Here is a 27,173-nt window from a genome sequence, read left to right as displayed (position 1 = left end):
CTCTAAAAATAGGTATCAGACCCTTCATAAATGATATATAAGTTGTAACAGATGATTTTATTAATAGCTAATAAATAATTTACTACAGCTATACAAATCACTTACAAGCCATCAAAACGAACACATTGTGAAAATGCTTGTGGCTGATTCCTGCTTGGCATAATGCAGTTATACATATTTACAATCGATTTAATGAGTTTGGATTTAACACTTTCTCAAAAGCCATCAAGTCTAGAGTCATTAATATTAATAACCTCATTTAGGTCCACATACTGACAGGCTTTTCCATATGGTAAGTGGTCCATTACAGTGTTTGCCTGAATAACAGAACCATCAATATTAATCCTAAGTGCTGGAGGAGGAAGACCATCTTCTAAATTGATCTGTCACAACCTGGCAACTCAAAAGTCCCTATTAACTACTTCGAGCATTATTAAATGAAGATCCTCCTGAATGAAGGTGGCCTGCTTTAATTTGGGAATCGCTGCTTTAGTAAACACCGTCTCCACCATTTAAACGACGCTGTGTGATTCTGAAACACATGTAAAGTTTAAATACCAACGTCAGAGTTTCTCCTCCTCGTGCCGCCTCCGACCAATCAGAGAGCAGACCGCGTGATTTAGCCCAGCCCTTCTTCTGCAGTGAAGCGTTCGAGTGTGCCACGGTGAAATTTTAATACCGAACGTGTCCCACGGTACGTACGCCGCTGAAATGGCCGCTGCGGCTGCAGAAGAAACGACCACACTGAGTACTGAGAGCGATGTACAGCCCGTGGAGACAAACGAGGGCGACGGTGAGGAGAAAGAAAATGGTCTCAACGAACCGGAAACGGAGGAACCAGGCAGTAGTGTAGAACCGAAAATGGAAGAGGTGGACGCGGAGGCCGGCGAAGAGAAGCCCGCCGCGGCGGCAGACAAGGCCGCGAGCGAGGCGGTGACAAACGACAGCGCTGTAACGGCTAACCAGGAGGCGGCAGCCGCTCCTGAAGAATCGGAGCAAAAGCCAGAGTCACAGCAGAGCCCGGGAGATGGTAACAACGACTCTGTGGGCGATAACGCGTTAAAAGAAACGAAGGAGGAACCGGGGGAGGACAGCCGGTGTTCGGGGATGGACTGCGAAAAGAGCAAAACAGTTTGTGAAGATGGTGAGAAACCCAGCGGAGGGGGCGGGGAGCTGGGCGACAAGAGGCGGCCGAGTGTGGAGATGTCGTCCTCGGATGGTGAACCGTTGAGCCGTGTGGACTCTGAGGACAGGTTGGTCGGGGAAAATGTTCTGGACCGCTGTTTGCTTGTGAACGTGTCACAGTAGTAGTACATCCGTCGCAGCACAAGATAACAATTAATTAGAGTTTGAGTAGTTAGCAAGTCAAGCTATCCACAAATACACCCGTTTACGTTAACCTACCGAACCACTGTCTTACTTTCACATTAGCTAGCTAGTTATATTTAAGATCAGGCATGTACTAAGACATCTAAAAATTGTCTGACTGCATAAAAATAATAACCTAACACTACCTCTTTAAATGCATCTACATCTGCTCATTCTCCCCGAGTTTCGCTAGTGGATGTAAGATGTCTCTACTTCGCTCAAAGGTCAACTTTCAGAAATTTGTACTGTGGAGGTTTAGATTTCTCATAAAACTAGGCCTTAAACTCCGATATGTAGGACAGCACATGTTCCACCTTCGACAGATGAAAGGGAGACCTGCTTTCAGGTGTCAGCCTCTGCACAGACATCATTCTGCACAGTAAAGGCCAAACAGGGACTTTACACATGCTGCGAAAATTACATTTCCTGGAATTCTACTCTCATTAAAAAAAAAAAAAAACTGGGGCTAAAGCATTGAACTGGAAATGGTAAGAAGTATGTGTTGCTTGTTGAATGATTGATGAGTAAACTATTGCCTATGAGGCCTTTGGTGATGTCGACGGCGCAGCAAATTGGTAATATAGTGCTGGGAGCATTGAATATACAATGCAGTTGATTTGGTGTGAGTGATGAAAGTGGTATGCATGGAGAATCAGTTCCAGACAGAAGGCTTTCACGCATAGTGACTATTTAATATGGCTGCTAGTATCTGCACCTGTTCTTCACGGCTGTGCAAAGCCTGATCTCAGCTATGAAGACACTTGATGGCCTTTGCACCCTTGTTTTATTACACTGGAACTTAATCCTTCCCCTCTCTCTACCCACCAACCCTTCCTCTCTCAGTATCAGCAGTACCCTGATGGAGATGGAGAGCACGGTGTCCAGTGGGCGCTCCACCCCGATTATGATGAACGGACAGAGCAGTGCCAGCTCCTCCACCACTAAGACAGTAGCTTATCCCTGCTGCTGGGACCTCTGTCCACAGTGCTTCAACTCCAGTCCTGATCTGGCAGAGCACATCAGGGGCATTCATGTGGATGGACAGAGAGGAGGGGTCAGTAGACTGTTAACTTTTAGACAAGCTTCATGTTGGTCTCCTTTATTGTGCCTGACAGGCAGCCGGGCGAGATGTCCTTTTTTGCTCCAGCTTAGCATTGAAAGTCCACATACCAAAGACAGAGTTGAATGGTTTGCTGCAGCTGGACTGCATGCAATCATGATTTGAGTATTACACTTTTTCTCAGTCGCTTTGGTACATTTCTCAGATCAGAATTGAAATTCTCAAAACCACTTGTTCAATCTTCACATCATTGTGTCACTCTCATTTCTTTGAACTGTTCTGAATGCTTTGGTACATCCATATAAATGATTATGTACAATTCTCTGCTGTTTCCTACAGTATCAATTGCTTATGTCATGTTGATCAAAAAGTCTTTACATGCAAGATAGTTGAACAAGTTATCAAGCATATTTCTATACATTTCCATGAGACTTCTTTTCTAAATCTGTCCTGAATTGGTAAATTGCTCCCAGGTGAATCTTGACTTTCTCTAATGAAGGGAAACTTGTGGAACGTCAGGCACAGATATTTACTTTTGAGAGATGAACTGAGGATTTTGAGCAAGTAACTGCCTTTTGCAGGTAATCCATGGTGTTTTGCTATTTGTACGAATTGTTTCGAGAAATGCACTTACTGTTTTGCAAATGTCGAGGATGATTGAGAAATGTACCAAAGCGACTGTGAAAAACCGTAAAGGGTTGGTTCAAAAGCTGTAGGCAGTTTTCATTGGCTTTCTGTTGAAGAAATAGTCCCTTTTAAAGACTGTTTACAGTGCATTCTGTGGATTATCTGAAGTCACAGGCACTTTTTGGAAAGAGATTTTGCTTTTTTAAACAATAATTTATCAGCATTGTGAGCACTACAAATGAAATTGCACTCACCTTCATTTTATAGGAGTGAGGTAGAAATCTGGAAACCTATAAATCATAAAACTAAACATGCTTGGTAGCACTAGAGCTACAGTGATTCTGTAAAGATCTGAGCAATATGAAATCACAAAATCTTTATGCACAGTATATGACACAGTATTCATCATGATATAGTAATTGTTCTGTAAATTCATTGAAGAAATGGTTTAAAATAAACGTTCTGTGTTGTATTTTCTAAATCCAAACCATGTCCACATGACAAGTCACACCCCTTTCAGTAACAAGTCCTTCCCCCTCATCTTGGGTTGGTTGGGATGCCCCCTGCTCTGTATTTACAGTTTCTCTCTCCATGTGTTCTTGTCACTCTCTTCTTCTGTGGTGGTTGGAAAGCCAGCTCAGAGGTGCATTACTGCCACCAACCGTTGCTCTGAAGTCTTGTGAGAATGTGGTAATCAGTCCCGCTGCCTAAACCTCATTACCTTGCGAGGCAGCTGGATTCATGAGGTCACATGAGAATCCGACCCTAATTGGCTGCCCCAAATACACAGAGACAGTGAGGGATAGCTCCTGCGGTGAAAATGGTATTGCAAAATCTCCACCAGTGGATACGTTTCTACATTTGCACAATATGCACCGTTGTATCGACCAAGCCGAACACTGTATCCCACCCATTTGACTGCATCATTAAATCACTATGTCATCAGAATATACCTTATGTACAAAAATATGCTAAACATGAATATTAAACAGCCTTTGAACCAACCTTTGAATGCAGCACAAAACAACTTTGGCTCTGTATCAATGTCACTTTTATTAAAAAAAGTTGTAATGTTTGTAAGTTGTGTCATTTACAGTGTTTTTATGTTCTGCCTGCATGGTCAACAAAAGGTTTCACAAAATAATGTGATGTGTTTCTGTCTGTTTTACAACTTCCCACTTTTATTCTTTTCTCTCTTTGTGTTGTCTGTATGTGTCTACAACATTAGATTAGATTCAACTGTATTGTCATTGTGCAGAGTACAGGTACAAAGCCAATGAAATGCAGTTAGCATCTAACCAGAAGTGCAATGGAATAGTATTCTTTACAGATGGGAGCTGCTAAGTTGGTGCAGCACAAGTGATGCTGTACTGTATCTTACAGTTAACTCGTCTTCCTCTGTCTGTCTCTGTTCGTCCCTCAGGTGTTTGTGTGTCTGTGGAAGGGATGTAAGGTGTATAACACACCGTCCACCAGTCAAAGTTGGCTCCAGAGACACATGTTGACCCACAGTGGAGATAAGCCCTTCAAGGTAAAAACAATAACTCAGATACAGTGTACACCTGCAGCTGTTTTTCCAAAGTATGTTGACCACTGAACTTTGCTATATGATAATATTCTTTTTATGGGAAATATTTCTAGTCTCAACGTCCAGATTGAGCCATCATCATTGTTATTTCACTCATACAGAAGTCTGGCAGTACTGGACTTTTTTCTGTATATGTTTCAGTGTTTTTGCATGTTTCAAGTAATACATCTGAATGCCTGTGCTGCCACACAATTAAACAATGTAAATGTATTAGTAGCTTATGAAAAAAGTTGTCATCTTGTCCTGTTAAGTGGAAAATATTCCAATTTTTCTTCTTATTTTGTGCTCTGCTGCAGTGTGTCGTTGGTGGCTGCAACGCCAGCTTTGCTTCCCAAGGAGGGCTAGCTCGTCATGTCCCCAGCCACTTCAGCCAGCAAAGCTCCTCCAAAATGTCCAGCCAGGCCAAACTTAAGGAGGAGTCCCCCTCCAAGGCTGGACTCAACAAGAGGAAGAAACTCAAGAACAAACGCAGGTGCTCCCTACGTACGTACCTAACAGGCACACAAACTAACCCCTTGTCAAAATGTTTCTCGTTGTGATGTCTCTCTTGGTGAACACATTTTTGAGGTACTGCCATGTTTGTTGTGCTGAAACAGACTTTTGCAGCACCTAACCTCCAACATGTCTTTGTTGGAGAAGCTAAAGCTGGACCACACACACACACACACACACACACACACACACACACACACACACACACACACACGCACTTGTACCAGTTAGACAGGTCCTACTCATGGAAATATTCTGCATGTCAAAAGCAACTCGATCTTTCTCACATAGGGTCTCTCAGCTGATGCATCTAACGCACAGCTTGATGCTGATAGTTTGCTTCCTGATGTTGGGTTTTACCTCAGATGTCTTGTGCCTGCATCATGCAAACTGCTTTTTTTCTATTTGTATACCTCCTCTTGTCAGATAGTTGGTGTTCACTGATGTATGAATATGTGTGAAGTGCAGAAGTAAAATCCCAATTTATTAATGTTTTAACATTACAAGCAGCTTGTTGCAGTTTGCTGCTGTTGTCATTAGATACCTATCTCCTGTTACTGTAAACCTTATGATGGTGTCAGATTCCCACTTCATTACAATAAGAGGATAACAAAACTTCAACAAAAATGTAACAAAAATAACATAGAAATGTATGAAGGAATACATAAGTACACTGTCCCAAACTGACTGTGAATCAGAAGCTGTCTTGAGTTTAATATTTTCCACTAACCTCGTTCTGTTGATTCGTCTTCTCTGCAAGTTGCAACACGCCACATGTGCATCCATTGAGACCCATTGACATTTGACAATGAGTTCTATGCAAACACTCTTATCTTAAGTATCTCAAGTTTGCATGTTTTTGGTGTAATTATGTATTCTGATCTCGAGACTGTGAGATCCAGCACAGAGACCTGGGTCAGTTTTCTAACTTCTACATTTTCTCTGTTTTTTTTTTATGGGTACTTTTCCACAAAGTGCTTTGCAAAGACTTCAGCCCAAAATCCTGAATAAATGTATTTTCTAAAGGCTCGAAATGTCACAAGGTCTCAGTATCCTCACCACTGAATATGTGCAGTGAGGCACTTATTCAGAGCAGCTAAACCAGAAGAATCTCATTACCACAGATTTCAGTGGAGAGTTGTACCTCTTTGCTACACATTTGGATTTTTTTGTTGCTGCAAAGCAACATCTGAAAACCACAAAAGAAAATCATTTTTCAGTCATGAGATACTTCTGACATAGTTATGGTTACTTACAGAAAGACTTGAAGAGCCATGCATTTTTTTTATATATAGGGGCCACAGCGGGAACCCTGGTGTTATGTTTGTTTGACTCTGCTCTCATCTGAGTCTGTCCTTGCCCCCCACCCTCCAGCGAGGCCCCACGACTTCTTCGATGCCCAAACCATGGATGCTATTCGCCACAGGGCCATCTGTCTCAACCTCGCCACCCACATTGAAAGTGTGGGCAATGGCCACAGTGTGGTCTTCCACAGCTCGGTGAGTCCGTGTGCAGCTTCACTACTTCACTACTTTTGCATGTCTTGTAATGTTTGCGTCTGGCTACCTGTTTCCATTTCACTGGGTTTAAACACAAAGTATAACTTAGGGGATTCAGAGAGAAGGGTTGATGGATGCCTTCTCTCCATTGAAATCACTTACCACATAAACTAATTTTCATCTCTGCATCTATATTTTGAAAGGTGTATAGATTATAGGAATAATGTATTAACAGTGGTCGTAGTATTCCTGTGTTCCATAAATGCTGACATAACATGTATAGAGGTAATTATTGGTACTTATTCTGTTTTGCAGTATGTTTCAGTCATAATCTGTCTAATGTGTAGAAAAGACAATCTGCCTTGTACTTTAACATACGCCATCTGTTATTTTCAGTGTCTTTATTTTTGTGTTATTTTCTGTTTAGACAGAAGGGGGCAGTAAAGAGTCACTTGACAATCAGCCTCAGATTACTGCAAATTTTTTCTTGGTGCACTTGAAGTGAACCTTGTTAATCGCCTCGAGGCTTGAAGTTGTTTTTCCCTGAATCAGGCTTCACGGGCAAGACAATTGGATTGTTTCTGTATATAGCGCTCGGTCCACTCTGGAACCCAGTGTGTGTGATACGTTATTAATTAGCTCTAAAATGCCTTCGCACCTCACTGTTGAGGGCACATGTGAGCACTCACAGGGAAGAAGAAAAGAAAAAAGATTGTCTGTCTCTCATTGACAACGGTTTCAAAGAGTGGAGGATTTGTACATTAGGGGAGGTTCAGTGTAATGATGTTTTGAATGTGAAGGGGTTTGAATGGCAGATTTTTTTTGAATGACTGCTTTTCTTGTGCAGTTCCACTAGGGAGCACTCTGTCTCCTGTTCATGCCACTGGATCAAAGAAAGGGTCGTCATCTGCTGCTTAAATGCTCCTTTTCACATAGTGTACATCTAAAAACACACACAACCCGCCTCACTTGTTCCACCACAGTCTTTCCGTATAATCACAGAGAAACCTACTCTTATGTCAGTCATTCTGTTAACAGTGGGATACCTTACTGCAGAAGTTCAGCTTGACTGCAGGAGAGAATTTGTCATTTGGTATTTTTTAGCTCATGTATAAATTATACATTTAATGTGCTGTGCTACTGAAGCATGCCACCGCTGGCTAACCTAGCAGAAACAATCAGTGCACTCAGGAGAAGAAACTACAGTTTCTCCCCTCAGAGAAAAAAATGAAACATCTCCTGGGGAGTCCTCACATGTCATGCAAACCACTTGGATTAATAGTCAGACACACACAGGTAGGAGGATAGTCTTAAGTAGGGCTGCAACCATAAATGACAAAGAAAAGCAGCCAATCCTGACATTTCAGAAGCTGGAACCAGCAAATGGTTGACATTTCTGCTTGAAGAATGACTGAAATAATCGATCAGTTAACAAAATAGTTGGCAATTAATTTTCCTTCTGTTGACTACTTGGTTAATCAACAACTCATCGCTGCAGCCCTAATTTAAAGGCATGGGCAATATTGTTGAAATTATGATATTAATAAAGATATTTTGTGATTTCTCTCTATATGGCAGACGTGTGCAAAATCACATACAAATACTACGAAGAATGAATCATTCTTTGCAGAATCATTCATTTGACGATCGTATTGATACGACTCAAAGTCAGTAAACTATAGTAATATTAAAGCCTGAGCAGTTTCAGCTTTACACACAGACAGAGAATAGAGATCAAAGAATCCAATCAGTGAGTCCCACGGTGGGGCACAGCTGATGTAAGTGTGTGATACACCTGCAGGTTACCCAGGTTTCTCTAAAGCATGCACGGGCGTTTTATTGTGCATACAGATAGCCTTGAAGTCTTGTCATGCATCTTTTTCCCATTAAATCAGTTTCCACTGGCGGTAATTTAAACATGTCTGAAAATGCAGTGTTAAGTGCAGTTTAAAACTGGCCATTCACGCTTCTGTTCATGTTAATGTGTAACTGTAGTTTTGACATCAGTGCTATCCTCACTACAGTATTGTTCCTTTCCTGCTCTGCTCTGCTCCTACAAACCTCAAGTGGTCACCAGCAGCCAAGAATTTAAAAAGAAAAGCTCAGGAAAAAATAGTGAAGATAAAGCTTGGGAAGAGGTTAAGAGAGGTAACCACATATTTGGACATAGACTGAGAAGGAGGAAGAGCCAGCCAGGGGAGGGAGAGTAACAAATGGAGAGAAACGGAGCCGTGGAGCGAAAGGACAAGGAAAAGGGGTTAAGTGAAGGTCAGGGTCATGGAGTTGGAAGGAGATCTGGCCGGTTGGGCATACATTCTCCCTCTCTGCAGCCCCTGGAGGATTGTGGTGGAGAGGGACTGCGGCGCTGCGTCAGACCCCAGGCCCCAGCGGAACCTCCCAGGCCTGGGGAGATGGAACAGAACTGTAGGGGTTCGGTGGAGTCTGGCCAGTGGGCCTGCTGACACGCCAGAGCAACTCAGTCATGTTTATGATGGGATATTTTTGTTATTTCGGCAATCTGCGTCATCCACAGCTTGACCCCCTGACACTAGACAGGCACCCAGTTTTAGCAGGCCTGCCTCCCCCAGCTTTGGTCCTGCACTTTTCACTGCCTTGTTTTGGAGCCACACTAATATCCACTGTTCACTCCCTTTTCCCTCCCTCCCTCCCTCCCTCCCTCCCTCCCTCCCTCCCTCCCTCCCTCCCTCCCTCCCTCCCTCCCTCCCTCCCTCTCTTGGGTCTATAGAGGATTAAGATCTGTCCCTTAAAGCACCAATTTCCATCATCAAACCACTCAGCTCACAAATCACTTCATGCTGCTTAAACACAAGCCCACTTCTTCATCTTCAGCCTTTACATACATGGTCATGGCCCCTTCAAGTGTAGCCTGGGCTTGTGATTATTAACCTGGTGCTGTGAGAAGCCAGAGGGTACAGGTTAACAGCTGTGCGTTTTTGATTAAAAGGGCAGTAAAGCAGCTGCTGGTGTACCGAGTCTTAGCCGCAAGGCTTAGGACGCTTATTGTAGGGCCCTATGCAGCCAGCATAGGATTCAGGCTAACGCTGCAGCCAGACCCCCTTGTTGTCTCTGAGAAGTCGTCTCTTCTCCCTCGTGTGGGTTTACCGTGGTGCAGCAGTATCCAGCCAAGCCCTGGAAAGCTGGCAGATAAAGGCAGAGGCAGATAAACACGGGCGAGATTCAATGGCAGTGCCAGTTTATGAGGTGCTCTGAAAAGCTAGGAAGGAGTTTTTACATCTTCCAAACATTGAGTTGGAAACATCAAAGAGGGCTCTCTAATTGCAATTTAAGTTGTTCTCTATAAACAAAGACAAGAATGTTTTGCGTTTGGTGATGGATGTTTGATAATCTGCCAATATATATATTTTATGTAAGAAGGCTGTAATAACAAACCTCTTTTTTAGCCATCCAAATATAGACATTGATGGGCACTGAAAATAACTGTTGTGATATTGAAAAGCTCATTGAAATGAAATGAAAATACAGCTAGCCAATACTCTGCACAACATCACAGAAGTAGAGTGACAGGAAGCATGCAGCGTGTTTTCATCTATTTAAGTCACCAGGTTAGTAGAAACCTGGTTTCTGAATATCCACACATACGTGCAGCAGGTCAGTCATAAGATTTCTCTTTATTATGTGAGCATGGCTTATGGATCATAACTGTAGTGCAGTATAACACGCTGTGATGCTGCTCTCCGATGGAGGAGAATCATTAAAAATACGAGGACACGTCATTCTTAAACATCTCTTTCCAGCTGCTCAGCTGTTCTTTTCCCTGGCTGCAGCTTTTTTGTCATACACATACTGTGCTTGGAAAAAAGCTAAGTTTTCCCTAGTTTTCCTGATCTATCCTCTTCAGTAGAAATCTACCTGGGGAAACCAGGGTTCCCTAGTACTCTACCTTGATTCTATATTTCTCATCTACGTGACGTTTAAGAAATCGGATGACTAGTGAAAGGTTTACTTTTTTGCATGTAAATGCACTGATGGAGCAAGAGAGCGTGATGACGTCCAGTGACAGAAAGTAGCATAAGTATGTTTACTACTGAACTTAAGTATTGTTTTGAAGTAATTGGACTATTTGTATATGAAACTATTTGTTTCTATTTTCTGCTACTTTCGTTTTCTACTCCACTACAATTCAGAGGCTAATATTGTACTTTTTGCCCCAATGAAGTTGCGATACCTATTACTTTGTATATACAGATTAATAATACAAACTGTAATCTGCAAATAAAATAGGTTTTATTATTACAGGTTAACATAAGCAGGGGATACAGTAGTTAAAATTAAAATTAGCTGCACCTTCAACAGCTGCGACATCCAGTATTATAACACACACTATTCTTTTTAATAGTTTATTTCCACACTGTGATATTGCAAGTTTGGCTGAAGTAAAATATCTGAGTGGTATCTTCTGACACTGATGACATCACCGTCTAGCTGCATGCCTGTGCCAGAGAGCTGCAGGACGCCTCTACAGCGTGTACTCCATGTATTTCTCTGTTCTGGTGTTTCTGTGATTCACTGACAGGGAAATGAACACAGAAATCTCCACTTTCCTTTTCCAAAGTCACACTGTAGTACACATATTTGATTTCTATTGGTCATAAGAAGAGTTTAGATATCACACCAGCAGTATTTCTGTTAAAGTGCGAGATGCTCAGATCATTTCTCTCAGTTTCATCACTCATGCTGCTCCTGCTGCTTTGCTCGGCCCACTTGTTCTCTTTTCCACTCCAAGGAGGTTTATGAACACTGGATTACAGGCAAGAGGCAACAGCATGGTTGATTTGCCAAACTGGGCAGCTATTTGTAAAGCTTCTCCCAGACAATTATTAAGGCACACAGCCAGCAACAACAAAACTCATATCTGCTAACTGAGCACAAAAATTTCTTCCAAAAACTTAATCAAACTTCTGCCACACAGCTCTGTACCTGGAAACTTATCAAAACAGAAATATAGATTTGCCCTTCCTGAATTCATACAAGCTTGTGCTAGACAGAAGACAAAAACATGGATCTGAGCCGAATAATATGCAAAATCAGACCAGTGAGATAAATAAAAACAGTCCGAGGTTCCTAAAAACAAACAAATTAAAACATGTTTTGGCTCAAAAGTGGGAGGTCAAGAAAAGCAGTGAGATGAGGAGGAGAGTAATTCTAGGTCTCTGTCTGTGTGTCTTCTCTCAGTGGAGCCTCCTCCCTCCTGTCCTCAAACCAGTTTCCATCAATGCCGCAGCCTGTCTCTGGAGTGACAAAAATAATTTCAGATATTCATGTGCGTAAGAAGTTCTTCTCATGTGAGCTCATTCCCCGTCCTAAAAATAGACATTCCCGACAAAAAAGAGCCAATTGACGCAAGAGGTTATATCTGTGGCTATTTTTGACACTCCTGGTTATTTTTCTAGCTTTTCTTTTCCCTACTGACAATATTTGTGTGAATTCCAGACCAGTTTTACTATAAACCAACACAGCATGATAAATGAAATGTTACACATAAAAAGGGCAAACTATGCACAAAATCTGGTATTGTCTCAACTGTATTTTCACAAGGAGAGAAGCCTTCAAGTTCGAGGCTGCGCTGGCATATAAAGCCTTGAGTTGTTAAACCAGGTAATGAAACAATAAAAGCTAAAATGAACACAATTTGCAATATCACTGCAGCAAGTCTGCATCAGACAGATCCCGTCTGAAGCTGTGAAGCGTCTGGTGCTGACATAATCCACAGCTCGAGCAGCGACTTGTTTATGGTGATAACTGCTCAGTGTGTACCCCACATCTATCTTCTTTGCTCTCAAGACTGTCAGCTGCGATAAGCAGTTCTCGGCTAAGTCCACAGATAGGAGGAGATATCAAACTTTTGTCTGGATTTGAATCCCTTGGTTACAGTGTGTTGCAGGGGAAAGTGGGATAGATCCCATTGAAGCTAGAAATCTCACTGAGCTCTTGCATACATTATTAAGAGTGCTCACATTGCTTATTAGTGTAATGATCAGCCACTGTATCACTTGGTGAGATGTTTGAAGCATGTAGCCTCGTTATTCATCAGAGGGATGGGGCCACGATGGGGGCTCGTCTTTGAAGCCTGTTCTCAACAGACGGGAGAGATTGCTGCAATAGGAGCCAAGCCCAACGCGTTTATGCTAATCTGATGCTTGTCAAATCACAAACCCTCTTGATATTTGAAATTAACCATAATATGTAGGTTAAATTATATGCCGTGTCAGTTTTTGGTGGTTGCTTCTCATCGCTTAAGCTGGTTAGAGTATAGGCCAAGAGTACAGCAGAGATGAACTGACTGAGTGAGCGCGAAGAACACGGTTCATTTTCTCAGACGCTTCACACTTTTATGGCTCACCTATTGTTTTTCCCTGATTGTGTCTATGCAGGTGCTAGCCAGAAGGAAAGAGGGGTCTGGCAAGGTGAAGGTCCTCCTACACTGGACACCAGAGGACATGTGAGTAAACTGTGATTGTGATGTATCGTGCAGATTTTCAAAATTATGTAGTAGTTTTAGGATTCAGACTAGATTTTTCATTTGATTGATTCAGTTCTCAAGATTGAATTCTAATTGTTTTAACTAGTTTATCTTAGAGTGTAGTTTATTTTAGTGACCAAAATAATAGAAACCTGTGCAGAGTGTGGACTTTAAATTTAACCATCTGCCAAAGTTATTCTTTGTTGCTTTATTCCTGTTAGGGAACGGGTGAAGGTACATTTGAAATACTGTTCGTTAAATGCAGCATTTTTAAGTAAAGGGTTGTATGCATGACAGATATATGTCCATAAACACTTTAAGATTTGTAGATAACCTTTTAAAATGTCTCTGATCTACAAACAGGCAACTCAGCATCACATTAACAAATCACCTGCACATGCTTACCATGTAAAGCCTGAGCCTGTCACACAAACATTTCCTTTTTTGAGCAGCAGGGTTTCATGCATGTACAAGTGAACATCAACAACGTGCTGTATATGTTTCTTTCTCTGATAGTTTTATGATTCTCCTCTCCATCCAGTTGTGCACTGAACATGGTGGCCTTCCTACGCGTTATGGCCTGCTATAAATCCTCCCAACCTTCTTCTCTTGGCTGATCCAGTGTTTGTTGTGGAGAGCTCTCAGTGTGAGGAGTTCAGGTCCCCTCGTAGTCTATATCACTCTAGCACCTCTACTCGTAGCCCACGGGCTCTGCTCAAAGGGAGCTACGGGCATCAGCCATGATTATCACCCAGTGTTATGATGCCCACGTCCATGCCTGCAGCAGACTGGACTTGGCCATTAGAAAGTCTCTCTCTGTTCCTCTCTGGGTCTGACCCTGGTTCTATACCATCTGCTTGGCTTGATCTTAATCAGAAAAATGTTGAAACGGCCCTTTGAAGTGTCTTTTAAACAGTCGACTTGCATCCAAAATTACTCGGAGGCTGTTTTTTCTTCTTTGTTATGGCTCTCCAGTAAAATTTTCATCAATTCCCAGTTTAATTCCATCTCAGTATTTTAGTGTTACCTCTGCATGAACTTGCCCATCGGGGCAAGAGTCACTCAGTCCTGTCCTGACTAGCTGCATACTTATTCCTAGCTTAGCCTCACCAGGCTCAGCCCACTTGAGGTGAACCTTGGCACCACTTAAGCCCCAGCTCATTTAAGCAATTGGGCAGAAGGGCACACATGTCCGGCACTGTGCTTATGAACCGGGTTTGTCTCACAGAGAGAAAGAGCTTCACAGAACGCTGTGATATTCAGCAAGACACTTGCTCAGGGGAAGCTCCCACCACACTTCCAACACTCCCGCACTCCCATTAAAGGGTTTGACTGCACAGCTTCTGAGGATGATCAGAGAGAGGAAGAATGAAAGAGAGGAGGAAGGAGGTGGGAGATGAGAAGAAGTAGGCAGAAAGGGGAGAAAGGCAAATAAACAGAGGGGAGGAAGATGACGGGGTAAACAGGAAACAAGAACAAGGTCAAGAGAGACAAAGAAGAGGTTGGAAAACATAAAAAGGGTTTGGCGAAAAGAAGAGCAAAGATGACACCGGGCAAAGAAACCTGCATGATGCATCATGAAGTAGATTGCCGCTGACAGCTTCCGATGAACATACTGTAGCTAAATCCTTGTTCTCTCAGCCCTCTGCTGCTTCATCCTCCCATCCTTCCTCTTCTTCTTTCCTTTTCCCCTCTCTGATCCATCCTGCTGTCTCCTCCTCGCCCAGTGTGTGGGAGTTTAATCTTGTGCATAGAGAAATAACGAGGTAGAGGGGGAGGGAGAGAAAGATGAAGTTTGGTGATCAGGAAACTCTCCTCAGATTAATTCCAAACAGAGAGACATAGATGGAGATTGATACTGAGACTCAAAGACAGATAGAGGCAGAATGGATGAGGCAACGAATGGGGCAGACAGAATGGAGGAAGGTGAGAAATGAGAGTGGGAACAAAATGGTTGTGGGAGAGAAAAATGCGGAGAGGCAGAATGAAACCGGAGAGGGTGAATGAGCGGGAGAGAATTAAACCGAGAGATAGACAACAAGAGTGAGATGCAGGAGTAATCAGTGATGCTACTGACTCATATATTTGCCCTGCAGCAGCCAAGTGCTCTGGTCATTAATGTGCATAACGGATGCACAGCAGGGTGGTTCAGGACACGCACAATGATGTCTTAAACTGTGAGGGTAGCTGTGAATCGCCCAACAGATTAAAGATGAGATTTAAGTATGTACAGTATGTATGAACGTATTCTTTTCTGTAATGCGTACAGTTGACTGTTTGGTCAGCCCCGCCTCCGTTGCTACAAGCTTAATGATTTTTGAAGCAATGTATCCTTAATTTTAGGCACAGGCAGTGAAAAGAAACGCCTTGTCTCTGGCCAAGAACCAGGGATTTTGTTGGCTGAAAGGAGTTGTCCCTTGCAGAATTTATCGGCTGTAGCTAGTTAATTAACCTAATATAAGCTCCATGAGTTTGTTGGAAACTTTGCCTCATCTTAACCTTTCCAGCTGACTTGTTTTAACACAAGTAAACTAGAAAACAAGAATCTTGTAAAAGGAAACAGGCCCTATAAGGACTTCACAGCTAAAACCTGATATCATGCTAAAAGACATGAGTCTAAAGCTGCGTGTCTCAGTCAAGATACTAAACAGCAATAAAACCGAGGTTCTCCTCATTGGCAGCAAATCCACCTTATCCAAAACAAACAGCTTTTCTATCACCATTGACAACTCCACTGTTTCACCCTCCCCCCAAGTTAAGAGCCTGGGCGTTATCCTGGACAGCACACTATCCTTCCAATCCCACATCAATAACATTACCCGGTCTGCCATCTTCCATCTATGAAACATTAATCGCCTCCGCCCCTCCCTTACCCCTCATACTGCCGCCATCCTTGTCCACAGCCTCGTCACTTCCCGCCTGGACTACTGCATTTCTCTCCTCTTCGGCCCCCCTCACAAATCTCTCCATAAACTTCAACTGGTCCAAAATTCAGCTGCCCGCATCATTACCCAAACTCCCTCCATCCATCACATCACTCCTGTCCTCCAGCAGCTCCACTGGCTCCCGGTTCAGCACCGCATACAATTCGAAGTCCTCCTGTTTACATTTAAGGCCATCCACAACCTCGCCCCCCCTTATCTGTCTGATCTCCTCCACATCCCCACTCCATCTCGAACCCTAAGATCCTCCTCCTCCATCCAACTGTCTGTCCCCTCCGCTCGTCTCACCACCATGGGGAGCAGAGCATTCAGCCGCTCTGCTCCCCGTCTCTGGAACTCACTACCACCCCAACTCAGGAACATTGACTCTTTTACCCACTTCAAATCACAGCTCAAAACCCATCTGTTCAAGACTGCCTATTGAACTTAACACCCTGTTTGCTGCCTTTTATTGTTTTATTGCTCATTGTTTTGTCATCGATGTTTTTAAAGTTTCTAAATGTCTTGTACGGTGACCTTGAGTGTCAAGAAAGGCGCCTTTAAATAAAATTTATTATTATTATTAAGATGTGAAGTCATGGAAGTAAAGCGACAGCAGTGTTCTTGTATTGCTGTGTAGACTCAGTTAGTCCTAGTATTACAAGCATGATAAGGAAAGATTTGTTCAAACATAACCCTGTTAGGCTGCTTAATGTCTTTTCAGACTTGTATTATTATAAGAGAAAAGGCTTTCAGAATGATCTCAGCTAACTTTGATGGGGTTGCTGGACTGTAAGTTTCCTCGAATTCACTGAAGGGCTGACTAAAAGCTGCTAGTATTAGCCTAAAATCCAAAGGACCCCAGCTAGGTAGCCCAACAACGATTACAATTGTACTTTTGTATTTTTGATATTGGAAAAGTCAAAAAACCAAACCACCACACAAGCTTATGAAATGCTAGGTATCGGTCTTAGTGCAGCACCGGGGATTTGGTGAACGGTAAATTGTTTTAAGACTGGGCTGTTTGGTAATGAGTGTCAATTCAGCCAAGTTAATATTTGGTCTTTGACTCAGTGTAATATCCTAGTGTCTGACAAGCAATCAGGTGTTCATTTAGACCACCATTAAGTGTTGTGACCCTCAACACCGAGGTCAACATCAAGTGCTGTATTGTGTGTGTGTGTGTGTTTGTCAGTCAGTGAGTCAATGATTAGCCGTGTGAATGTGGGAAGTCGTGTTTATTAATGCAGGAGCAAACCATTCACGTCCTGACTGACACTCATTAACTCCATTTGGATTAATGAGTAACTGATTAACATGAACCATTCTGAGCATGAACCACCAGCGGCTCACTAAGGAGGACGAGGGGGGTGGGTGGGTGGGCTGAGAGACACAGAGAGAACCATAATTGCTGTCTAATCTCTGATGGATGGGTGAATGGATTCCCCTGCATGCTGTCGAATGCTTTAGAATCACAAACCGTACAATACAGTCAGTTACAGTGAACGCCTTGAGACACTGGATGCGTCCTGGCACGCTGTTTTGGACAAACAACATGTTGCTTATCATGCACAACATGTGTTTACAGTGTCTGTTAAATATTTGTTAGGCTAGTCCTTGTGTCTTTTGCTTGTATTTAGGTCGTCCCCAGATTGCGCAAGCAATGTCTCAAGTTAGTAGGGCTCTCATGAATAGTAGTTTGTTCACACATTTCCAGAGTATAAGAGTATGCATTGATAAGAAATTGAAAGAAAATCCTGGGAACTTTGTCACATCAAATTGCCAAAACTTATTCAGTGTACAGAATTAGGGCAGAGATCAAGGATCTCTTAAGATCCGCAAGTGACATCCATTTGAATTGTGAGCATATTTTCCCTTCTTTGTGCCCGTCTTTCATCATGGAGGAACAGCAGTACATGAACGGCATTTTCTACGAGCAGCCAGTGAATATATGTCAGCCGTATGGCCAATCTGTGGCATTTTGTTCTGCACTAAAAATGCTTACATATCTTATCTATAGGATAGAGAATAGAAGAAACAGGTCTGCAAGAAAGCGCTTCGTTCCAGTTTATATATGTAACAAAACAAAAGCTGCTACTTTGATCTAACTGTAATAAAACAATCTTCGACCTTAAACCTCTACGTTGAACAGTCATTAGCAGGCACTCAGTCATCTAAACCTGGACATCACTTAAGCATTGATTGATTGACCTGATACAACCCAGGGCTTGACCCTCAGTGTAAGGCTGATGTCATGTTGGACGTGTTGTTTATTCATGAACCAAAGTCTTTTTTATTCTTCTTTCATTTTTATTTTATGGAGGCTGTACACCTTTCGTAGTGTTTATGCTGTTTTCTTGCCTGCAGACATGAAATTCTGTGAGGTGAAACTGTGGTTGAAAGAACTCAAAACAGCTGCAGGCAGAGTAGATGTCATGCAGAAGAAGCACCATGTCTAATAGCAGTTTTTCTTTTTTGAAATTTGAATGCATGCACACAACTGCCTGAGTAATTATTCGTATGCAAAAAAAATCCAATGATAATTCTAAATCCATTGATAAGTCTGATGTACTGTATAATTATCTGTGAATAAGGAAATTTTGATTTAAGGCCCATTTTGCTCAACTGTGACACAACAGTGAGCAATTGCCTGGGCTGTGATTGTGCTGAAGATGCGCATCCCACTCTTTCTGCCAGTTTGTCTTTAGGCTACAGTGGCCTTTGCAGTCCCTGAACCAGCTCTCAGCCTGCTCTCCTGTGCTTTGCAGAATGATGCAGTTTACAAGGTCGCTGAATCCTGCAGTCATTTGTGCTGAGTTCCATATAAAGCCATTTAATGTGTTGGTGATTTAATATACACTTTGCTGCTTTGTGATGAACTTATTGCTCCTGTCACCACTGGAAGCTTCAAGGCCTGAAACCAGCCATCAATCTAGCTTGGAAGACTGGGCTTCTCTCTGGCAGGCACCCCCAGTAGTTCTCCCTACAGAGGCCTCACTCATAATATACATTTCTGGCTCGTAAAGAAGCAGGCCAAGTAACAGTCTCCTCTGGAAAATCAAATAAATCCATTTGTCTTTGTTTGGCTTGGTGTGACTGAATGGAGTCGTTGGATGGAGGTGTTTTTGAAAATCTCTTTGTACGTATGTGTGGGTGAGTGATATGAGCACTTGTATGTGTGATGTGTGTGACATGCTGACCCCCCAGTGCAAGCTCTCCCATGTGCCTCACATCCATCAGAATATAATTACTCATCAGTACCACAGCACGCTCGCTCTGACATGTTTACGGTGACTCTGGAGTGGAACACGTGCACACACACAAACACACATGGGTGTTTACCACATATTTAACACTCTGCAGGTCCTCCTCTGTCATTTGAGGTTTGCTTTGCGCAAGGACACTAACTCAAGACTAACCCAAACTTTAAAGCTGCTTTGAAGGGGGCTGTTTCTTGTCTTGTCCCTGCCTGTTCTCAACTTCCTCTTTCTTCTCTCCCCACCATTAAAGGGGATAGACACAGGTTTGCCATGCAGTACAGCATCAAAAAAAAAGCCCTCTGAAATCCATAATGCTTTATTTTGATTCAAAATTCAGTGTTTTCCCTGGTAATTTTTTCTGAGTTCTGTGTTTTACAGTTAACATTTCGTGATTGGGAAAATCCTGTTTTTTGTTTTAATCAGATCCTGCAATTTCCTCCTTGTTTTCTGCATTGTGGAAATCATAAGGCCCTGCTTAGTATCAGGATTACATTTTAGAAATACTTAAATAATACTCTCCCTCCATCCCATTAGTGCTCATCCATGTATTATAAATCAACACTAAAAATCCCTACTTATATACCATCAGCCGTACAATGATCACATGTCATTGTCATCATATTCATATTCATCATATACACATGCATGATGATTTCCCCATGGGCAAGTTTCTTAATTTTAGTTTTTATTTGTATGACTTTCTATTTGTAGTGTTCCCCCCCAGTTTCATGAGCTAAAGTGTGAGTTTGGCTTTTGACTTGTCATGAATGGAGAGTTGTAATTACCTCTGGCCACTTTTCTTTTGGTCTTCTGTAACGCATGCCTGTAAGTGTGCACATGCTAACCCCACCATTACATCTGGTCTGAGTCAGTGTGTGCGTCTGTGATGCTGATGAACGTCTAGTCAAGCTTAGAATGAATAGTGGTTGCAAAATGTGTAACAATTTAAGGGCTTTGTTTAATGCACTATCACAGGTGGGATATTGGTAGATTATAAATTCACTGTTGTGGCTTTCTGATCTTTTTAGTATATACTAAATTATCATATGTGGCTCGCCCCACCCTCCATGCACTTAAACATGCCATAAAAGGATTTGCAACCACTGTTTAAGCTCGTTGTTGTACATTAATATGAGCCATTTAACTTTTTCCCTCCTTCTCTACTTTCCCTTTCCCCTCTGTCTTTTCCTGTTCTTCATTCATCAGTTTTCTATCACATTTTTGTTCTTTTCTTCCATCTTTACCTGCACCCAGTTGCGCTGAATGCGCTGCATTTGAACCGCTACCTGCACACCATCCCTCTGAATGGGCTGACGAGGCATGTGAATGAGTGATTTGGCAGGGTGGCTGCCTGCTTGCCTAACTGCTGCCTGCTGTGTGTGTGTGTGTGTGTGTGTGTGTGTGTGTGTGTGTGTGTGTGTGTGTGTGTGTGTGTGTGTGTGTGTGTGTGTGTGTGTGTGTGTGTGTGTGTGTGTGTGTGTGTGTGTGTGTGTGTGTGTGTGTGTGTGTGTGTGTATTTCTGCATCTCTGGGGGCTCCTGTGATGACGCACATAGTGACGGGGGAATGCTGGGGGTGGAGACGGGGGTGGGTGGAGGAGGGAGGGGAGGCGCAGTCGACTAGCTAAGCTCTTTGTTTCCTCTGCACCTCAACTTGCCACGCCAGTGCTTGCTAACCCTTCTTTCACAGGGGGATTAGACTGGTGTGGATACAGTAAGGTGCAGCTGAGTAGTACAGTATATCATGTGCGCGTGTGTGTGTGTGTGTTTGTGCATGCCTGCCACTCTAAAGACATCTCCTCACTACCCTTGAGCTTAGAGAGGTGGAAAAATCAGGCTAATGTGAAAGTATAGTGTAGAAATTACATAATAATTAATAACTTAGGAAGACGTATGCTTTGTCCTCTGCATGTGTGTGTGTGTGTGTGTGTGTGTCAGTCCCACTGCCTTGGTCAAGGCCATGTTACTTATGGAAATGTACTCAGTGTTCAGAGGAAGGTGTTAACATGTGCGCTGGACTCAATGAGGCTCTTTGTCCATATCTCTCACCCCGCTTCATTCAACCTTACTCCCACTCTATCCCCCATTTTCTCTCCCTCTTGTTTAACTCTTGTGAGTTTAAACCCTAACCACATGTCCTCTCTCTACGTGTGTGCTGTCTTGCAGACTGCCTGATGTATGGGTGAATGAAACTGAGAGGTCTCAGCTGAAGACTAAAGTAGTGCACTTGTCCCAGTTACCACAGGACACTGCCATGCTTCTAGATCCAAACATCTATAGGTGAGTGTGGTATGACCCCCATAGCCTCGTTGTGCACATGCACACACAGCCGCACAAGCACCCACTGCTGCAGATCCATTTTGTCTTAGCCAAACACATGTTGCCCATGTGTAAACATTATCTAATCCTCTGTAGGATTCATTGTGTCAAGCATTTAAATGCCACAAGAAAGTGTTTGCAAGTCCCCCCCCCCCCGTGTGTGTGTGTGTGTGTGTGTGCGTGCGTGTGTGTGCGCGTGTGTGTGTGGCAGATATCCCTAACACTTTGCTCCACCAGGTGGCACCAACTCCTGACTTCAACAAATAGGTTTAAAAAAGTGCATACACAAAATGTGTGTGTGTTTGTGTGTGCACAATGAGGCCAACATTGAACACCGTACAACTTTATCAAGGATGTCCTTGACCTGCAGTAGTCAGATTTGATTTAATTTGTCAGAAAACATAATGATAGTGAAGAGATGTGTTATTTTATGTCTTAGAGAAGTTTCCTTCTCTGGAGATATATTCAGGATGCATTTCATGTCTATAAGTTTCTCAGCTGATTGTTATGGAAAGAAAAGATTTATCTGAGGAAGTGATGCTGTCAAAATCACTTTGCTTATTTAAAAATAGACATTTGAATCGACGTTTTAAACCAGAAAAAAATCTCTGGCTAGTGCACAAAAATAAGTCCACACCTTAAATATTCTCTGGCTTCAAGCGCACCACATCCACTAAACATTAGCCATGATATCATTTGAATCCCGTGCAGCTTTGCCGGGTTTAACACACTCATCACTGACATGAAAAAACAAGGTTAGCTTTATGGTATACCATAAAAGACTGAAAATGCATCCTGAAAGAGGAACAATACACCTAAAATAACAGTGGTCATCTTACTGGAGATATATGGCTCACAAGTGTGCTGATCAGCACACTGGCTGGCTGATTTTAATTAGACCTGAAGGCTCCGTAACTGCAGGGGCTGCTGCTGGACTGCTGGGTTTCATAGTTGAATATAACCGTCAGCACTCAGCCAGTTTATGTCAAGGTTGTCCTAGTGCATGAAATCCCCAAACAAATGAGGTGGTTGGTGCCTGTGGCAGTAAATATAGCTATAAGAGACTAGTGGCAGTGTGGGATTATATTACTTCAGCAATGTTTCCATGTTGAGGCTCTTGCATTTTGTGCTTGCACAGTAGCTTCACAAACCTTCTCTGTCTTTTCAGAGCACTTCCTCAGAAGAGGCTGAAATGCAGGTAAGCTGAAACGGTTTAAAGCGTGCATGTACCAGATATAGATCAAACATACTGATATACACTCACATATATTTAGGCGTCGATTTTACACACAGTACCATGGTGGGTATTTGGCTAAAACACAGTGCTGTAGTAGCTCACAGCCGACAATTAGAAACCTGGTAATCAATCACAGAAAGAGCACAAGTTGTTTGACCTTTGCCAATGAATGAATAGAAGCTCACAGCTTACTTATTCTGTAGACAAATCATACTATACTGTATTGCAACCACATATACATGATACAAGTACGTAAGTCTAATGCCAGCAGCTTGTGTATTTTTCCATGCACACAAATGACTGAATTTTGCCTTTTGCTTATTTTTCTTTAGAATTGTTCTTGATAATTCAGTCTCAAATCATTTTGTAAAATTTATTTCTAATAAGTGTAGCATTGCCATAGTTTGTTTCACAATAGTGTAGTCACAGATGTACAGAAAGGGTCGGCTGATGCATAAAAGTGTGTTTTATCAGCATCCGTGCACAGCCTTTGAAGTTCACAGTGAAGTTGGTCTGCATCTGCAGACAGCACAGAGCTGCTGCCTCTTTGAAAATTTCCATATTCTTTTTGCTCTAATGGAGATAAACGATGCCGATGCCTTGATGGTATGGTAATGTTTCATGCATCTGCAGTATTACCTGTGGGTCTGACTCTCCTGTGGTGAAGCATCATCATACATGATTCCTTATTGCCCACAGTTTCACGGTTTCCTGTGTGCCGTGAAGTAATTGGTAAATGAGCAATTTTGGAGCCACGACCCTTGGCATTCCCGAGTCCCATTCAAAAATGAGGTCATATTTGGACGTTGATCATTATTCCATTAATTGACCTCAGTAGTTCAGTGTAGAAGAAGCTCTAAAATACAAAGTGTAATATGTCTGCAAAGGAAGTCTGAACATCCAGGATGAAGCCCGTTTCTCATGCTGTAATCTCTCCTCTGACACACTGAGAACAACTCATTCTCTCTGTCTCTCTGTCTTTCTCTCTTGTCTTTGTGCTCAGCCTGTAAGGAGTCATCTGTGGACTCGATACTTAAGGGGAAATACTTGTTCATAGGAGGTTTATCTTTATGGGATGGGACGCTCTTCATCTGTCTCTGCTGAACGGGGGGAGTGAAGTGGCGATAAAAGGAAGTGAAACTTGGCTGTGCTGCAGGTCTCCTGTTTTCTCTCTTCAATTTTGTATATCTGAAATGACTGTTGTGGCCAAGTGTGGTGTAAAACGGGACTAACGATTTATGAAAAGTTTGTGTTCATCAAAAACTTAAATGAATGTTTTGTTTTTTTTTTTAACAAGCACCAAACTGAAAACATGCTTAATACCCAACGGTGTAAAAGAACAAAACAAAACAAAAAAAAACCTCTCTTGTGTAACCTTGTCAGAAAAACAGCATATTTTATAACTGTTTTTGTGTAAAATATTTATGCAGATTTTTAACTTATTTTTCTACCATGAAAATGCTGGTGTAATGTGGATTTTTGTGAAGGTTTTGAATAGAACCGTATTTACTGTGATAATGTTAACTGTCACTTGTAGGAATATTGGGAAAATTGAGTTGTGATTACGTTGTACATGAAAGAAGTCTTAACAGATCCTCCTATTTATACTCACTGAATGCAGTACTTACATACCTGTGTGTATGACAATGAAGTGTGAGGTTGTCCCAGTCATGTCAAACCTGTATTCAACGTAATGCAAACTGTCACAGGAGCAATAACTTAATAGTTAAGGACACGACTGTGTAGCTCTTAATCTCACCCAGTCTGCAGACAGAACAACACCGAAATGACTGACATCAGCACACACTTAAAAACTGTAAATCACACCAACTTAACCCCCTCCCGGAAGTAATATGTTTGTCATAGTTGGTATGATAAATTTGCATTATTACTTTTTTATTGTTTTAAAAAAAAAGGTGTGTTTTCTACTGTATGTTGTCGCTGTTGGAAGTGGAATACTGTGTTTATAATAAAATGGAGGATGTTGACAAACACCAGTTGTTTGTACAGATGAGGATGCAAGGTGTTGGAACGGCAGAAAGCAGCAATGCATCCATTGTGGTATGAATATGAGTTCCTTATGTGTGCGTTGGAGGGATTGGCTGAGTTCTCTGGCGTCCATTAGCGGAACAGCTTTGGGAGCATGCTGTGGAGGAGCTAATGACTGGGCCAGCAGGGCAGAACCCCCGCCGGCCTCAGCTGTTAGTGAACATGCCTGCAGAGAAAACTGAGTTCAGGGAGAGGTCCGCTACAATATGGCTGTCCCGCTCTTCAATCCACGCTCACACATACGAAATTCACAGGGATTTAGGACTCCGGCATGTGATATAATGAGGCCCTCAGGTGCTGCTCCATTCTTTTGCGGGGGAAAGCCTCAGAGTTTTTTTTGGCAGCCTGTAGTTTTTTCTGCTTTGTTTTATGTCTTTTTCATACCTGCAGTGGTCTGTGGCAGCTCATAGACCTGTTTTCGTGGTGAAGTGATAAGAGATGAGTCAAAGATCTGCAACAAGTTTGGGGTCATTACAACAACCCCACAATTAGTCCCATTTACATGACAGTAAAATGTGAAGCTTTTCATTTCAACAAATGGCCTATTTCATGGGTTCTTGGATCAAGAGAAGCTAAAAAAAAAATGTTCTGGTCAGTTTCAGCTATTTTCATTTTCCTTTTTTTAAAATTCAGATTTGACAAAGTTGAGCCAGGCTTCATATTTGAACGTGTCTTTTAGATGCTGTCATCACTTATTGTCAAAACTTTAATACTCCAGACTGTATGAAAAATGATGTGTCAGTGAAAATGCTTAACCAATACTTGAGCCATAATAATAATGATTAAAAAAAGATGTCGTCCAGTGTCTGTGCAAGTCCAACAAGCTGTGTAGCAGAAGCATTGGGCCAGTGTAACTTAAATTAAACCCTTATTACATATAAAATTTTTCACCTCATTATTCCAAGTTGCTTGGGTCATTGCAAGTCCATAAAAATCATTCAGCCTATAGTCAAAAGCATATTTCCATCCTCTGTAGAGGATTTCTGCAGAGGATTTTTATACTTCAATTCATTGGTTTGAACATGCAAACACATTTAAACAGACCGCAAATTTAATCACTAATTGTTGAGATAATATTGAAAGTTAAAGGTTATAATAAGTCCTGTTTATCCCATTTTCAGCTGCATAAAGTTCCATTGAACTCCTGCTTACTTTGGCTTCTGGTTTGATAAGTAGTGTGTTGGACTTATCACAGGATCACAGATTTAAAGCCATCACTGAGCAGGAAGTTCTCCATGATAAGCGCGTACCGTGAGGTTGGAGCGCACACATTATTTAAAGTTGTTCAGTTGCTCATGAGTCAAAGTGCAAGACAGCTGAATAGACCTATCAGTTTCTTGTAGCAGTGAGTAAGTAACATTCCCACAGTTCTGTGGACAACACGCCACTAATGAATTGCAGACTGTTTGGCTGTGACAAAGCTGGAGATGATGCTTACAAACAGGAAGTGGGCCATATCTACACTGCTTTTTCCAATTAAGATCAATATTGCTCAGTAGGAAAATGGTCCTTTTTGGATGTCGCCTGCCTGATTCGCTCTCACCTTGAGATCTCTCATTATATGTACCTTTACCTTAGTGAACTGCATGAACAGAATGAGTGTTTTTGACAGTTTCATTTTATCCAGTCTGCATGTATTGATTAAATTATTTCATGCTTTTATTATTTTTTTATACCATAACCATGGCCTGGAAACTCTGACTTTGAGAAATACTATTATAAATCACTTCATAATGTTCACATTCTTATATAATATCCACTTTTACAAGCATTTCAAGGTCTAATAATCCCTGCCTTTGGATTGAGTATCCATGTTTCTTTAATGTGTTCATTTCTCTATGCCGCACATTTCCAGCATTTCCCTTAAGTGGTTCTTTGCAGGATGTTTTGGATAAAACGATACCGCATCGTTACCGAGGTTTGCCCGGACCATGACTTCAGAAGTGAGTGACATCATTTGGAGCGAACAGAATGACAGACAGAAAGACTGGCAGGCAGATTTAGAGAGTGGACAGCAGTTGTGCCTGCAGAACCTAATCCTGCCTCAGCCTGTCTGTGAAGGAGACGCTGGGATGCTACCCTGAAGTGATGTCTGTTCACTCAACCCATGAGATGAGTTTTCCTCCTTCATCTCCTCTTCCTCCAAACACCCAGTATGATGTCAGTCCCTTTTCCTCCATCTCTGCTGGAAAGGTTTGACATTAACAGTCTTTGGTTTGGATTGATTACAGCATGTTTACAGATGTGAATTTA

The 27,173-nt window shown here is 42.2% G+C and overlaps 1 protein-coding gene across 2 annotated transcripts; it reads left to right on the top strand.

The window, feature by feature from the left end:
* Positions 1-616: 616 nt before the first annotated feature.
* LOC139338094 (zinc finger protein AEBP2-like) lies at positions 617-25,799 on the top strand. Of its 2 annotated transcripts, none has more exons than XM_070973012.1 (9): positions 617-1,253; positions 2,212-2,422; positions 4,479-4,586; positions 4,940-5,126; positions 6,510-6,634; positions 13,048-13,115; positions 21,482-21,595; positions 22,803-22,832; positions 23,875-25,799. In XM_070973012.1, exons 1-9 carry the CDS (start codon positions 712-714, stop codon positions 23,879-23,881), a joined length of 1,392 nt encoding a protein of 463 aa, XP_070829113.1. In that variant the 5' UTR covers positions 617-711; the 3' UTR covers positions 23,882-25,799. The 2 variants fall into 2 exon arrangements, 1 of the variants encoding a protein (XP_070829113.1); XR_011602557.1 differs by having other exon boundaries at positions 622-1,253; positions 4,940-5,115; positions 23,875-24,860.
* The last annotated feature ends 1,374 nt before the right edge of the window (positions 25,800-27,173 follow it).

This window comes from Chaetodon trifascialis, chromosome 10 (assembly GCF_039877785.1).
Source record: "Chaetodon trifascialis isolate fChaTrf1 chromosome 10, fChaTrf1.hap1, whole genome shotgun sequence".
Lineage (NCBI taxonomy): Eukaryota > Metazoa > Chordata > Actinopteri > Chaetodontiformes > Chaetodontidae > Chaetodon > Chaetodon trifascialis.
The sequence above is the reverse complement of the archived record's forward strand: the minus strand, read 5'-3'. Positions and strand labels throughout refer to the sequence as shown.

Excerpts from the sequence above, each read along its gene's own strand:
- LOC139338094 (XM_070973012.1), top strand. The coding sequence starts at position 712 with ATGGCCGCTGCGGCTGCAGAAGAAACGACCACACTGAGTACTGAGAGC. Across the intron at positions 1,254-2,211 it reads CGTGTGGACTCTGAGGACAG|TATCAGCAGTACCCTGATGG; the intron begins GTTGGTCGGGGA and ends TTCCTCTCTCAG. Across the intron at positions 13,116-21,481 it reads CACTGGACACCAGAGGACAT|ACTGCCTGATGTATGGGTGA; the intron begins GTGAGTAAACTG and ends GCTGTCTTGCAG.